General features: G+C 37.5%; 3 protein-coding genes across 5 annotated transcripts; 1 reads left to right on the forward strand and 2 right to left on the reverse strand.

The window, feature by feature from the left end:
* Positions 1-544: 544 nt before the first annotated feature.
* On the reverse strand, positions 545-6,176 carry LOC110818273 (putative nucleoredoxin 2). 2 transcript variants are annotated; one of them, XM_022047086.2, is made up of 4 exons: positions 5,508-5,647; positions 3,474-5,311; positions 2,750-3,244; positions 545-1,376 (listed from the first exon to the last, which is right to left on the reverse strand). In XM_022047086.2, the coding sequence occupies exons 2-4, from the start codon at positions 3,474-3,476 to the stop codon at positions 750-752; spliced, it is 1,125 nt and encodes a 374-aa protein (XP_021902778.1). In that variant the 5' UTR covers positions 3,477-5,311; positions 5,508-5,647; the 3' UTR covers positions 545-749. The 2 variants fall into 2 exon arrangements, with proteins under 2 accessions (XP_021902778.1, XP_021902777.1); XM_022047085.2 differs by lacking the exon at positions 3,474-5,311 and having other exon boundaries at positions 5,508-6,176.
* A 972-nt stretch (positions 6,177-7,148) lies between these two features.
* LOC110818274 (NEP1-interacting protein-like 1) lies at positions 7,149-9,055 on the reverse strand. The gene is made up of 5 exons (XM_022047087.2): positions 8,733-9,055; positions 8,425-8,609; positions 8,246-8,323; positions 8,063-8,164; positions 7,149-7,960 (listed from the first exon to the last, which is right to left on the reverse strand). The coding sequence occupies exons 1-5, from the start codon at positions 8,869-8,871 to the stop codon at positions 7,838-7,840; spliced, it is 627 nt and encodes a 208-aa protein (XP_021902779.1). The 5' UTR covers positions 8,872-9,055; the 3' UTR covers positions 7,149-7,837.
* A 920-nt stretch (positions 9,056-9,975) lies between these two features.
* CPK29 (calcium-dependent protein kinase 29) lies at positions 9,976-15,252 on the forward strand. 2 transcript variants are annotated; one of them, XM_088208799.1, is made up of 8 exons: positions 9,976-10,990; positions 12,214-12,357; positions 12,726-12,878; positions 13,179-13,294; positions 14,164-14,331; positions 14,530-14,657; positions 14,787-14,898; positions 14,993-15,252. In XM_088208799.1, exons 1-8 carry the CDS (start codon positions 10,294-10,296, stop codon positions 15,074-15,076), a joined length of 1,602 nt encoding a protein of 533 aa, XP_088064925.1. In that variant the 5' UTR covers positions 9,976-10,293; the 3' UTR covers positions 15,077-15,252. The 2 variants fall into 2 exon arrangements, with proteins under 2 accessions (XP_088064925.1, XP_021902496.2); XM_022046804.2 differs by having other exon boundaries at positions 9,980-10,990; positions 14,799-14,898.
* Positions 15,253-15,307: the final 55 nt, after the last annotated feature.

Below are 15,307 nucleotides of genomic sequence, written 5' to 3' on the forward strand. Positions count from 1 at the left end.
AACTAAAAATAAGAATTGATTCCAACAAAATCTGCATATTCTTTTGTCGAGAGTAGAAAGCTTCATCGTCAGCCATCTTATTTGGAATCACAGATATCTTCAACGAGCAATGAAATGATAACTCCAATTACTATAAACCTCACAGTTACTAGTCTCTCGAGCAATCTCAGTTACGAAAACGGAATTGAAGAACAACTCATTTCTCGAGTTGTTGCAACTAAAACCATATTAAACCCTCCATACAATCTAATTTTCAACTCCTACTTCATACTTGTAACAGGATCAAAGACTGAACATTGTTTCTATTGGAATATCACACGCGCAAAGCAATATCATAGTTGTTGATCGGGATTTTCGGCCATACAGAGACCGGGCTTAAGCAGCCAAATTGGGACCCAAATGGATTTCCTTTAATCAGGTTCAATGTGTATGTTCTGCCGAGTGATGGATGGTGCTAATCGATCTCCAAAACCTACTTATTGGCGCCTGAAGAAGAAACCCACAGCACGGGATTCCAGCAGTTGCCTAATTTTCTCGCTTGCAATCAGGTAAATTCTGTTCTTATATCTTTGTTACACAGGAGAAATTTGAAGCACATAACATGTCCCAACAGGGAAATTTTGAATTTCCCATCCGTTAAGTGAACAGATGAAAACAACAACCAACACCTTTCTTGCGGAATAAACACATTACAATATGGAAACGGAATCTGAATTAATTAGCAACATTAGCAAACCATGGAGGTTCGGTCACCTTCCAACCAAGGAGCCACCGCTCACAGATCTCACGCACTTGGGGTGCACCTCATACCCACATTCCAGACATTGGTAAGCCCAACCCGAACCTTGCTCATCGCAATTGCAGCATATGAAGGGACCACCTCCTGTTCCCTCAGACACCAAACCCAGCTCATGCCGGTGTCCTTCATGCTGAACCGACACTGGTAGGTTCTTTGCTTCTTCCTCCATTTGCTTCTCGAGCAATTCCACTTTGGCCTTAGTAAAAGGGTATGCCTTTTCTTGGTACAGATTTATAAGGTTTCTCCCTTGTTTGGTGACAGTTTTGCCATCAGGGCCTAAAATGATCAAGCAAGGGATACATTTTACATCAAAATGCTTAGCGAGGTCTTTGATGCTCGGGTCTCCAAATGGCAATGCTAGCCAAGGCATGACACTAATATAGGACTGAAATTCTGCTTGCTCGCGATCCATTGACACGAAAACTATCTCAAAGTCTTCGTCTGCATTTTCTATCATCGTTTGCTTAATCTTCTGGTAGACAGACACAAGCTTGGGAGTGAACTTCACACATGGAACACCCCACTGGGCGGAGAAGTAGAGTCCAATTGTTTTACCCACCAAGGAAGCAACGGGCACCTGCACAACATGTTATTAATTTTTTGTGTTACTCTTTATTACGATACTGTTTCAGCCTCGGATGTATCTTAATGCAGGTTGTAAAGAATGAACGAAGAGATGTCCGCATGCAAACTACGTAAGGTATTATTAATCCATGTTGCGGGTGTGATGGAAATCTATGCAGAGTCCAATATAAGGCAACAAGGTAAGTAGTGCCAACATACATATTACTGCACGAATGGTCAACAGTTTCCATAATGAGATAATGGGCCACTGGAGAAGATAACCACTAGAACAGGTTATGGCTATATTCTCCATGCTTATCTGCCACATAAGATGATAGTTCGGGAGTGAATTTAGGTGGATGAGATTAACCGAGGGAGAGAGAAATTAGAAGGGGGTAAAAGCAAACAAGGGGAAGGTGAAAAGAAAGAGGAGGGAATCTAATCTCTTCTCATCCACTTAAATGTTTTATGGACATCTACTCAAAAAACAAATGCTTTATGGATGAGAGGAGATTTGCTGACAAGACATCGACCCATATTAGCAAATCATATATTATCTCCGTGGCCACATGCAAAAAAACACAGGTGGACCAAAAGTTGAAGATTCATCACATCCAGAGAAAAAAAAGTGGTGAAGTTTTTTTTCCGGGACCTGCAACATGTCACCTCCAGTTTTCTTATTCAAGTTTCTTTGGTCTCTACTAAAATTCAAAGGTTCATGTCATTTTTGTTTAGGTGTCAATAACTGACCATAAACAAAAATTTGTGTAGGTGGAAATATAATACAGATACTAAAGTCTTAATTCTCATATAATTCTTTCCCTAGAAAAATATAAGATAGAATTGTCACTGTAATTATGTAAATGATTTGTGTTTTTCTTTCATCGTTAATAGAAAATAGATTTCCGGACATGATTCCTCCACACCTAATTAAAGTAAAAAGAATACGCGTAATGATGACATGATGTGCGTCAGGTCACCATAAAATGCACCTTACTTTCTTTACATTCTGGAAAACACTACTATGCAGATGAATAGATAAGATGTCTAGAGTCAGAAGGGCATCAAAGCAGAGAAGACACTGTCTTCAAATTGATAGATTTTTGGCAGAGAGAATATGTGAATAAGACATATTTCATATGTCCGTGGCTGCAGACATTATTTTAATCAAATTGGTGGGCGCAGCAAGAAAAGTGTACGTTGAAGGGATTTTGAGAAACACTTTCCCGTTTGTAATTTGTATGGATGATTTTCGAGCGCAAGAAAAAGTGGTATTTGTTGAATGATAAACCTACAGAGTTCTAACAAGGCATCAAAATTGAGTTATACAGTTAATTTGAGATCCAAGCCTAGCTAAACTAGAATTAGGTGATGTAGGGGACTGACCTGTTTAGGTGTGGAATGACCCAAAAGATAATCTCTATCATGGTTTGTTAGTAAAATGGTTAAGGTTTGGGTCTCATGCTTCTCCCTCTCTTCACTTTGCAATGCCTCCAACTTTTCTTTAGTAAATGGGAAGACTTGGACTCCATACCGGTAAATGAGTTCAACCCCATCGCTCAATGTTGCTTCATCCTTAATATCATTAGGTTGCAAAACAACCAAGCTTGGAATACCTTCAATATCGAATTTCCGATTCAAAGCCTTCTTTGTCTCCACATCGGAGAACGGAATTGCAAGCCATGACATGCTGGCGTGATAGTTGTTGAAGGCATTCAAGTCTTCATCTGATGACACGAACACAATCTCGAAATTAGACCCACTACTCTTCAGCTGCTCATACACACCAACCAGCACTTCAGTGAAATTCCGACATGGTGGATACCAGTTGGCTGAAAAGTAAAGGCCTATAACTTTGCCGTCAAGATCAGAAATTTTCACCTAAAACAGAAAAAAAAACCCAACATTCGTCATCAAGCTATCAACAACTGAAAGGAATTTAATTAGATTTTTGCGTAATCAATTAATTTTCAAATTCTCTTTCCTTGTTCACTGTCATGATATTCCACTGTAAAAGTACACTGGGATAACAGGTTCATGATCAATTACTAAAACATTTAAACTGGCAAAGTGGTGAAAAAGTGACCAGGATTGCATCCAAATTGCCCACCATTTTTAATTGGTGAGATACGAGTACTGGGATGAATGATAACGATAGTAGTGATAGATGCACGTTAACTAGCACTACGGGGTGATGACCACTAGGAAATCAAAACAAGCCAGAATTCAGAACCCATACCACAAAAAAAAAAAAAAAAAAAAAAGAAACCAAACAGGAAAAAAACAAAAAAAAGAAAGGTTCGTGCATAGCTAGAACTGAAACCGACGTGCCACCAGATTTTCACATGTGCAGGTATGGACTATGGGCCACGTATTCTTCTTCATAGCGTTAAAGTGAGGCAAAGGAGACGAAATGAACAAGAGATGACACGTGTCCTAAGCTTGATTGCATAGATACAAGCAACTATGCAGGAGTAGGAAGCTATGTATCCACCAGGACGGCTAAATTTTGGAATGTGTAGGCCGCGTCAACTATCCACTGTATCACTGCCCAAAAGCAGACCCATAAAGGTAAGAGAATCCAATACGGAACCTACCCTTCTCTTTTTTCTGTTTCTCATATAATTATTTTGTGCTGTTAAATTTAAATTCCATGAATCATATGTATTTATAAAATCTATTAAATCACGTGTTTCCTGAAACACTTATGATCACCGACAAAATAGTACACCGAGATTGCTAATTTGATTTTAATTTCTCTTCTGCAGACTACTTCCATCACTATATATATCCTTCACCAAGTCAACATATAAATTACTAATGGATGAATCTTACTTTGAGTTTTCAGGAGTTATACCATAAAATGACTATATATGATCTTCATATCAAGAAGAAAGAGGAAAGAAAAAACAACGGGCACATTTATTTTCCTTGGTTAGTGGCCTGAGATACTGAAGTTTCGGAGATGAACTAATTATGAACTTGAAAGAAATGCATCAATCTAATTATTACATTCAAAGAAATCAACTAATCTTTTTCTTTGGTAGAAAAGAAACCAACTAATGTTATTAGCTGTAACCAAGAACATAAATGCACAGTGGAAGATTTCACATGTCGGCGGTTTCTTCATGTGAGCATACACGTACCAATCATATACATGTATGTTGAAATTTAATAATAATTTTTACATGCATGTAGAAAAGAAGCGCCCATACTTGCATTAAGAAAGCTACGGTTACGGACTTCATGTTCAGACATCCAGATGCAATGGCCCATATCATTATCAGGTATAAACAACAAAGATTAATTTTTGAACCAATATCACGAGTTAAGCACCGAAGAAAGAAGAAAAAAAAAAAACCATTTTTTTATGGCCAAAAAGAAGCTGCTCTTCTTCTAAAAGCGTATTATTTGCTCACGGACCTTAATTTCTCTGGCTAATCTACCATCTTTTTCCTACTTTATAACCATGAAGTTTACAGTATAAACAGAAGTAAAATTCCTTTATGTAATGACTGAGTTGAACAAAATTTTACTATAACCTTTTAAATCATTTAATTATTAACAAATTGGAAAATAAAAATTTTATCGCATATATTTTGAAATTCAAATACAGGAGACGACACGTAAATAAATATTGAATAAAAACAAATTATCATCTTTCTAGAAAGTTCGATGTTTGCTCTTGAAAAAAGAAAGAAAGAAAGACTCCAGATCATACAAAATTCATTTTACACAAAAACGAAGAACAAAAAAAAATATTCCGTAATAAATGAAAGGAAAATAAGATCTGTTCAGTGAAGAAGAAATAATTAATGGCAGTGCATCCAAGAGCAGTGAAAAAGAAGAGATTTAGCAGAATGTTTTCTGGAAATCGGAATGAGTGCGTTAGGCCGAAAGTGTGTGCATGCTCCGTCTGATCCACCACCATCTTACACCAAATCTATCCTAAAAATATTAAAAAAAAAAAAATAGCAAGAGAGAATTATTGGTAACGACATGGATCCCATAATATAGTGGCAGATGCTACAAGCTGATTATTCGACAGTAGGTAGAGATGCAAATTCTCTTCTATACTGGAGCTTAATTAGTATAGAAAAGAGAGAGAGAGCGAGAGAGAGAGAGAGAGGAAGGGGAAGAGAACCTGAGTCCCAGTTGGAGAGAGAAGATAATCACGGTCAATCGAGGCCAAAATAGAAGAGAATCTCGACGGTGAAGAGTAGTCTGTTTTTCCATTCGTGAGAGATTGGACATGGCTCTTCTCTTCCTCACACTTCATCTCCTTCACCTCCCCCCTCCTCTCTCTCTCTCTCTCTCTCTACACGCAACAGAGCCTAGCAGGCCGCTACCTAAAACGCTTGAGCGTTTATATTTTCTGGAAGCATAATCTGTCTTCTACATCATTTATTGTGCTTGTGCGCAACGGCCTACCAACCATATCAACTCGCTCACACGTAGCATCAACTTGGAAACTACTACATGTCCCTCGTCTGCACGAGCTGCAATGCTGTAGAAGGCGCTCTCATCCTTAATATCTCCCGTTCATCAGCAACATTTCTTCTATTGACCCGATCTGAAGTCAACCAGCCAACCAGATACTGCCACGTGTAGGATTACAGTGGGGCGCATAACACAAGTGCGGATTTACTGTCCTAAAACGCTGCGTACGTTGGAGCCCGGGCAGGGGGAAAACAAAACAGATGGACACCTGTCTCTAACGCTGAGCCCCCCGCATAATTGCGGAGCCATTTCTTTTCCCCTCGGAAGTTCAAAAGTTTATGTTGGCAGTTGGCATTTCTAAAGTTTATTTGTACGTGTACGTCTACCACGTTCTCTCAAATTTTTAAATATATAAATTAAATAATTCACATTTTAAATTTAATTTACTTTAATATAATCAATAAAGTATATTTTTAATTATTAGTATATTATAATTACTAAAAACAAAAAATTCATAATTGTAGATAAAAGAAATGAAATAAGAAAAGGGAAAGTTTGGCGTACGGAAGAGGACGCGTATGGGGGCAAGGGAGACATGTGTCGCGTGATGGGTTGTTGGATGAATCCGATAATTCAGCCGGAGGCAGGTGGGGTCCGCCACCAAAACCCTTCCAAGCCCAAAGCTCACCCGTCTAACCCCACGTGTCCTCCCGTGATGTCGTGTCGATCTGAGCAAAAGCCGCAAAAAGCCAAAACCGGCGGCCTTCGTGGCCTCTTTACCAGCTGTAAAAAAGCGTGGTGTCGCGTTTTGCATCCGACACGTGGCATGATGTCGACACGCTTCTCACGTGTCGCTCTCAAAAAGTGGTAGGTTGGAGTCAGCTTTCGGAAGTCCACTCTAGCCAAAATCGAAATACTACATAACGTACTGCCCGATGTAAATGGGGGGCTGGGGGGGAGTTTGTGGGCCAATTTTTCCCAGCCCACCACCAAGCTCTGTTCGTGAAGCTCAAGTCTTGGCAACTTCATCAGCATACTGAAATCTTCTTTTCCCAAGTTCATATGTTGCCAATATGATTAGTTTCAGTCACTATGATTTTATGATATGTCGTATTTATAATTCCTTCGCCCAGTTCATCAATACATGTACGTGTGTGTGTGTGTGTGTATATATATATAGGTTTCCTCTCTACGGGATCTTCCAACTTACTCTAGAACATCACGTATTTGTAAACTAAAATATTAGTTTAAGTATAAGCTACATATTTATCCTGTATTATACACATCTTACAAGTTTTAGAAATTATTACATATTTATCCGACGGTTCAATGGAAAGATATAAAGTTAGATTAGTAATAAAGGGTAAGGGTTATATTCAGCAATCTGGAATTGATTTTTTCATATCCATTTTCTCTGGTTGCTAAGCTGACCACAATTGACACATTGTGGGCGGTGGCCGCTGTCGAAGATTGGTATTTACATCGACTTAAAAAGAGGAAGTGCAATATGTGGGTTATATGCAAGATGTGTCTGGTGATATAATATGTGGGTTATATGGGTTGTTCCTGAATTGTACATTTAATAGTAAGCCGAAGGAGATTGTTAGCGTGTTTGATTTGAATATTTTCTGGTTTCTTTTTTTTTTTTCATATTTGGGAGGTAGGATTTTAACCCTTTCCAGTTAAAATTCCATTAGGAGAGGATTAAAATCGACGATGGCGGAATTGAAGTTTCCTGCAGAGTCGAAGAAGTCCTTGTCATCGCATTATTAAGGGTACCATAATAATGACGAAAATTCTTTGAGGCGGCTTTTGAATCGTCAATTGACCGCCCCTGCACGCAGTTTTGCCCCCTTTTTTGGGGTAAGCCTGCTTGCTCGGGCACGTAAGTAAGTAAATTGAGCACAGCCGAATTCGGCGATGCAGGCGATGAATGAAAGTTTCTCGTCACTAATTGCTTTACAGAATTTCTTCTAAATATTGTTAGCTGGTAGTTCTTCTCATAATCTGATAAATGTGTTGAGAGCTTCGGCGTCACACGTTTCTTCTACACAAAGGGCAGGAATTGTGGGCAGTCAGCCATTTGTTGATGCAAGGTTGATGATAAATGTGTTTGCAATGCGGCAAACAGTGAATCAAGTCTCCTGTCTGGAATTCCTGAAACAATTTAACCGAACGTCGAGGTAATTACTCATTAATTATGATCCCTCTGAACTATTATTCATTAATATATATATATATATATGTATATTGCACAACCTGAAGGCAAATGGAACAGGAGATTCTGTCGTCTGAACTAGTATCCATTAACAGATTATCGTCTGTAATTCTCATCTTTGGAATATCGTCTGCGTGATCGTCCTGTCCAACAACATTCGTATATGAGCAAATTATACAGTATATAGAGAGGCGATGAATTGAATAATCTGGAGAATTAATCACCTTACAACGCATCACATTTACTAGAACGTCCTCAATGAACAGTGCAGTTGAGTATGAAAGCGTTTCAATAGCGTCAACCTTTGGGACGAAAGAAAATGGAGAAGACATCATTTGTCTAAAATCCAGATGTAATAAGTTCATTTGTGACAAGAATAAAAGAGAACAAGGTAGTGACGCACCACAGGAAGGAGGCAACCAAATTCTTTACTGTAATAATCATTCTGACAAAGAGCCACCGAAAATTTGAAAATCTTTACGGACAAAATGGATCCCTTTACGGCTCCTATTTTGACTCCACGGAGAAAACCGCTCTCTGTTTTCAGCCCCAACAGAGCTCCAGCCATGGCTCCTATGGTTGCTCCAACTACACCACCAATATCGAATTGATTATTTACGGTAGACACCAGAAGTCTTTCATACATATATATATATACACGTGTATGAGGAATAAAATCCAGAGAAATATATAGAGAAAAATTAGACTAACCTTCTGCAAATAACAAAATGAAGATTGCGCCGAACAGCTTGGAGATAAGTGCAGAAACAATTGAGCTGAAAGACTCTCTTATCCTTTCAGGAGATACCCATAAAGCAAACAGGGAGGAGGAGGGAGAAGAAGTCTCCATTGTTCAATTTCAGTTTCTCCTTTCGGTTGTATCAGGCTTTTCTTTTTACAAAAAGTTTGTAATGCGAAAATCAAAGATTTCAAAAGAAACAAGAGATTCCTTTGAATAATAATGAACAAGAAAGGACATTATATAAATTAGGACCAACCTGCGTAGAGAAAGAAAAGGAAGTGACATGGCTGGACGTAAAGAAAGTGCAGAGAAGAAGCACAAATCCCAGACGTCACTAATAATGTCGATGACTTCCGCTTATTATTTTACACTGGAAAGACGAAAATACCCTTCTCATTTCCCATTAATCACTTTTGATTTCAGTTTCAGGCCACACCATAAGTAACCAAGAATAGGAAATTACATTTTAGTCCCCCAACTTTTGCAGGAATTTCAAAGTGGTCCAGGAAAAAAAAAAAAAAAAATTAGCGGTCTTCCTGTTGGATTCTGACGTGATAATTTAGTGTTTTAAGGTTTAATTAACAGAAAACTAATAACTCTCCCCTCTCAAATTTCAAACTAATTTATTACCCGTTTCCACATCTTTGACTTTGACGTGTAAACGACGTCGTTACATTACCGTGTTGAAAAATAATGTAATTAATAATTAAATAAATTGCAATTCTATTTTTTTATGATTTAATTTTTTATTACCATTTAAATTCTTTAGATTTTTTTTTAATAATTTAGAGTTACCTACCTTTTAGTCATAGGTCAAAAAAAGAAAAGAAATGGTTCGTGTGTAATTAATGAGAAAGAAAACAAAAACAGAAGTTGTTCCAGCAGTCGAGTACGATCAAATGGGTTGACAAATGAATAATTCAGCGGTAGGTAGTTGACACGCAACCCGGCCAATGGCTGCGGCTGCTGCTGGTTGGGTCCAGAAGATCTTCTGGATGGGCTTACAGGTCCATTAATGGCTCCTAAATGGGCTCTTCAGTTTAAACCCACTTGTGATTTTCTTAACAGTTTTGACACTGCTGCTTTGCCAAGCCGTATTTGAGGGGAACCCGTCAACCCGTCAACTTTTCTTTTCGGTAGGAGACTGGGGTATTTGAGGGGAACCCATTTTCAACTATATAATAATAAAAACACTTGTCCTCACTCTGTACTGATATACTTTATGTCGCTGCTCGGGACTTGGGACAATTAGTAGGCTACAAAATCATAGAAAACGGTCGCATGAAACGTGTAACTTCACTACCTAAAAGAGGCGATGGAATACGAAACCGATCGCCAAAGCAAAGCGTATGGGTATAAAAAAGAGAAGAATTATACCCGGGAGAGTGTATTGGGCAAAAGCAAAGCACCAAGAATAGTTCCGTTTACCAAACCAAGTACTCAACAAGACTCTCCTCTCATTTTCAAATATGCTTCTGCAACATCTCTGAAATTCTCATTACCACCTCAGAAAAAAAGGAAATCCACAAAATGGGACTTTGCTTCTCAAAATCTAGTAGTCAAGAAATCCCAATCTCTTCCTCGGATTCACCTGGATACAAAGCTCCCACCAAAAGAACCCAACAAGCCCGCTATGATCCTCCTGTCAAACCTCCTTCAGCACCCAAATCAGCTCCTCCCTCCAAGTCTTTGGCTAGACTTCCTTCCAATTCAGAGTTTGGTCCCATTCTTTGCAGGCCTTGTGTTGATGTCCTCTCAGTTTACGATATCGGTAAAGAACTGGGTAGGGGTCAGTTTGGAATAATTCGTATTTGTTTTGATAAGAGAACTGGGTTAGAATACGCCTGCAAGTCTATCTCAAAGCGGAAGCTTATAAACGAGAAGGATATTGAGGATGTTAGGAGAGAGATTGCCATACTCCAGCACCTGACTGGACAGCCTAATATTGTGGAGTTCAGGGGGGCTTATGAGGATAAAAATAATGTGCATGTGGTGATGGAGTTGTGCTCCGGCGGTGAACTTTTTGATCGGATTATTGCCAGGGGGAATTACTCTGAGAAAGAAGCAGCCTCCATCGGTAGGCAGATTGTTAATGTGATTCATGTGTGTCATTTCATGGGTGTCATGCATAGGGACTTGAAGCCTGAGAATTTCTTGTTGGTGAGTAAAGATGACGATGCTCCTCTTAAAGCCACTGACTTCGGACTCTCTGTTTTCATTGAGGAAGGTCAGCTTGTAATTTGCTTCTACTCAAACTTTCCCTTTTCTTCTTTCCATTTTCTTTGATTTTATATGCTGCATGAGGTTTAATTTCACCTTCACTCATCAGCTTCCATTCGTTGAGAATGATTAGGCCAATATGTACAATTTTGATCTGATATGCTTACATTCATTGTTAAATTTTCTGATATGCTTTCACACCTTGAATGGTGACTCTGTTTGAAGTAGGCAACACCAGGATCAAGTATTAAATAGGATTTCAGCTTAGTTTGCATGGTGCATACACAAAATTAATTGATTTCTCACACTCCTTTCCTGTTTGGTAATTCTGCTTTTGCATTTGTGTAAAGAAAATGCTCTTGAACTTTGTCTATCAATCAGAGTATGAAAGGAACTTTTTGCACCATAAAATTTCCGGGTTGCATTATGGGTCAATATGATCAAGTCAATGAAGAGAAGGACCTTTCACCAAGTCAGCCATTTTACACTACAGACAATATATATGCCTCTTTTTCTTTTGTTTTGTGCAAATGGTTTGTTCGTTATTCAAGATTCTTACCACTATCAGAGATAATGAACAAATATCACACTGGCCCATGAAAGCATCATCTGATTCCAGCAAACGTGGTGCCACAAAGATTCTGATAAAGCTGGCGACATTATAATTATGCACTGCAATATTAAGCATACGGCAAATACCGCACACAGTATTTGTTGCACATTTTTGATAATACATTTGATCATTATATACCTTTTTCATATCTCAAGCGCCTTCGAAATATATTTTGAATGTTACCAAACAGTGCCGATAACTTATCATGCTCTCTGTATAGCTTAACTAATTAGGGAGAAATGTTGGAAAGGACTGATAAGTACAGTAGCACCATTACATATTTTTCATTATGTTGCCATGATTTTGGCTGCCACAGGCTTCAGATTATGGTCAGAATTGAGCCATTGACAGGTTGAAAATTTGAAGTTTCTGCCAAAAGAAAATCTCAAATTCATTAAAGAAAGAACTAAATGAATATACTTTGAATCAGTTCTTGAGGTCATGGTTTGTTATATCAAATTTCATGTAAAAAATTTTCTTCATAACCTCATGTATTACTTCTAAAAAGAAAAAGAGACAGAACTCTTTTGGTCTGTCACATGTGAGTCTGTGACCCAGGTGTAATCATGACAATATTATGCCATTCTGCTGAGCAGAAGCTTTGTACTGTTCTTCAGGTAAGAAGTATAGGGATTTAGTTGGAAGTGCATACTACATTGCTCCGGAGTTGTTGGAGCAAAACTACGGGAAGGAGGTAGATGTATGGAGTGCTGGAATCATTTTATATATTCTTCTATGCGGTGTGCCTCCATTTTGGGCTGGTAAATTCAAAATCTTTATGTCACTTTCAGTTTGAATGACATGGTAAATAACTGAAATCTGATATTTTCCATTGACATAGATCTTCACAACAGCATACCCACTATAACAGCAGTAAATAGGCATACTCGTATGTACATATATATATCCCATTTTCAGGCCTAGCTGCAGCATCTTTATCGGCAGAATAGATCTTGTGTATCATGTCGAAATCAAAGCACCAAAATTTGTTTTATCATCCTGTTACTTCACTTGGTTGGCCATAAGCTAATGGTTCACCTATTTAAGATTGATATCTTGCTGCTGGAGAATTGTTTACTAAAAGCTATTTATAAGGCTCTGATATGCAATTCAACGACTTCTATTACAGAAACTGAGAAGGAAATTTTTAAAGCTATCTTAGATACTGATCTTGACTTACAAAGCTCGCCTTGGCCTTCTATATCGCCTTCTGCGAAGGATCTGGTCAAGAAGATGTTAACAAAGGACCCTAAGAAAAGAATTACTGCCGCTGAAGCCCTTGGTAAGTACATGTTAATAAATCCTCAAAATCATTTTAATATTGCCTAGTCCTTGGTACTCAGAATTCCTGGAAACCTGGTAACCTTTTTCTTAATGATTGATTTAGGAAGATTACCTGCTAAGTATAAAATGAAACTGTAACATTAACCTGATATTGTGGGTATATAAGCAATGATATTGAGATGTGTTCTGATGTCAGAATATAGAAGTAAAACTTTTTTCTCCATAACCGTATTTAAGAATTATCCTTCGTACTTCTGACCAATAACCTTATGGATCTTCTTTTGTTTATTTGAACTAGAGCATCCATGGTTGAAGCTGGATGGAGAAGCGTCTGACAAACCCATAGATAGTGCTGTTCTTAGTAGGATGAAGCAGTTCAGGGCAATGAACAAGATGAAGAAACTTGCACTAAAGGTATGATTTCACCTTGTTGAAATAATGCTGGATTTCAGTAATCATGATACTTCTCTTCTTGAAATATTACATATCCAAAGGTAGTTACTTTAATCAGCATAATAGCTGTGTTCTTCTGCAAATCAAATATCAAATGGGAATGATACTAGGCTCTATCTGTTACATGATTATCCACATTGTAGTAAAGTATGAATGAGAAGTAAATTTCTAAAGAACACTAAAGACAGATTTTTAGTACTTTCAAACTCAGCATATTTTACTGTCATTTGCTAAATATTGTTTTACTTTTCAACTACCACACATATCTGTCTAAACCTACATGAAAATAGAAAATAAATTTTTTTGAAGTATTTCTATATACCAAATGGAGTCCTAGTTTCTAGAATGGTTATTAAATGTCACTTAATGGCAAGAGAGAGGTTATTGGGAATGGTAATCAAATTTAATTGATCTTCTCTCTAAAATCCTGAATATAAGAAGACTGACTTTAAACACTTAAAAAATTAGCAGCTTCTTGCGGATACCATGTGCAACATAGAATGTTTTTACTGGTATAATCCTTCCTAGTCTTAGGGAAAAACTGATAATTTTTAGATCTATTTATCTTAAACATGGACATAGGAAGTTGAACCAGAAATTTTGTGCTAAAAATCAAAGGTCAGGCTGCATTGGACTGAGTAAGAAGTTGAGTATAACCATATTTTACGAAGTACGTGGCACTTAGTTATTTGACGACCATCTGGTCTGAGTGCGGTATAACTGTGACTGTGTAGGTTTCTTTTAGTGAACTTGTATTTCTGTGAGAAGAGTGATCTTTTTTCTTTTGTCTGTTCTTTTACTTCCAAATCTAAAAGTTCTTTGTCTGGAAGGTGATAGCGGAAAACCTTTCAACAGAAGAGATCAAGGGCTTGCAACAGATGTTCAACAACATGGACACTGACAGAAGTGGCACAATTACCCTCGATGAACTTAAAGTTGGATTGCACAAGCTAGGATCTAAGCTTTCTGAAGAAGAGATAAAGCAACTGATGGAGGCTGTAAGAACAATTCTACTACCTTGTTTATGTTGAATAAACTCACTGGTTATATGTCGAATAAACTCACTGGTTATATGTCTTGCAATGGCATCAACAGTCTTATTTACACATTCTGGAGTATGCTCTTTTTAATGTTCCCTAATTTCTTCCTGTAAGCTCTTGGATTTTTTCTTGACTCCAGTTAGTTTCTTCTGTCAGACTGATGTTGACAACAATGGGACTATTGATTATCTTGAATTCATTACTGCCACCATGCACAGGCATAGACTTGAGAAGGAAGAAAACTTGTTCAAGGCTTTCCAATACTTTGACAAGGATGGCAGTGGGTTAGTATTTTTCCTTTAATTCACAGTTGGCGCCACGATGAATCAATCATACCTTGTGAAGCTAAATAGTGAGGTCTTCATGATTTAAATTTCCAGAACTTCAACTCATTGTGATCATAATTAATTTAGATTTTATATAAGGTTTATCACAAGAGATGAACTGAAACAAGCCATGACTGAATATGGAATGGGTGACGATGCTAGTATAGACGAGGTCATTGATGATGTTGATATTGATAAGGTAAATTTTCCTTCATCTAAATCCTAATTAACAATTTTTTTATCCACACCATCTGGTATGGAATAAGGATTCTCTTGTTTATGCTATTGTATAGGACGGAAGAATCAATTATGAAGAGTTTGCAACTATGATGAGAGCGGGAACACATGAGTCAGACGCATCACTAAAAATTATTTGATCGTCTGTGCCACTTTTGATTCATTTTTATCATAAGAATACATGCTTATACCGAATAAGTTTTATGTATTTAACGTATAAACTAAAAGTGAGAAGATAAAATGATGGATCGAATATGTAAATGAAAATGATGTACATTAATAGGATTCGGAGAATTTACTATCTAAATTTATAAAATACATATATATCAGTTGCTAAAAATATTTTATAAAGTCTGAAAACTTCAATAAAC

The sequence above is a fragment of the Carica papaya genome, chromosome 1 (genome assembly GCF_054855325.1).
Source record: "Carica papaya isolate Zhongbai chromosome 1, ASM5485532v1, whole genome shotgun sequence".
Classification (NCBI taxonomy): domain Eukaryota; kingdom Viridiplantae; phylum Streptophyta; class Magnoliopsida; order Brassicales; family Caricaceae; genus Carica; species Carica papaya.

What these genes read in the sequence shown, in the direction of transcription:
- LOC110818274 (XM_022047087.2), bottom strand. Translation starts at nt 8,871, where the DNA reads ATGGAGACTTCTTCTCCCTCCTCCTCCCTGTTTGCTTTATGGGTATCT. An exon ending in TTGGTTGCCTCCTTCCTGTG is followed by an intron (nt 8,324 to 8,424) that starts GTGCGTCACTAC and finishes TTCGTCCCAAAG; the next exon opens with GTTGACGCTATTGAAACGCT. An exon ending in TAAATGTGATGCGTTGTAAG is followed by an intron (nt 8,165 to 8,245) that starts GTGATTAATTCT and finishes GTTGTTGGACAG; the next exon opens with GACGATCACGCAGACGATAT.
- LOC110818273 (XM_022047085.2), bottom strand. Translation starts at nt 5,642, where the DNA reads ATGAAGTGTGAGGAAGAGAAGAGCCATGTCCAATCTCTCACGAATGGA. An exon ending in TCTCTCCAACTGGGACTCAG is followed by an intron (nt 3,245 to 5,507) that starts GTTCTCTTCCCC and finishes TTTCTGTTTTAG; the next exon opens with GTGAAAATTTCTGATCTTGA. An exon ending in GTCATTCCACACCTAAACAG is followed by an intron (nt 1,377 to 2,749) that starts GTCAGTCCCCTA and finishes CATGTTGTGCAG; the next exon opens with GTGCCCGTTGCTTCCTTGGT.
- CPK29 (XM_088208799.1), top strand. Translation starts at nt 10,294, where the DNA reads ATGGGACTTTGCTTCTCAAAATCTAGTAGTCAAGAAATCCCAATCTCT. An exon ending in CTCTGTTTTCATTGAGGAAG is followed by an intron (nt 10,991 to 12,213) that starts GTCAGCTTGTAA and finishes ACTGTTCTTCAG; the next exon opens with GTAAGAAGTATAGGGATTTA. An exon ending in TTTGACAAGGATGGCAGTGG is followed by an intron (nt 14,658 to 14,786) that starts GTTAGTATTTTT and finishes TAATTAATTTAG; the next exon opens with ATTTTATATAAGGTTTATCA.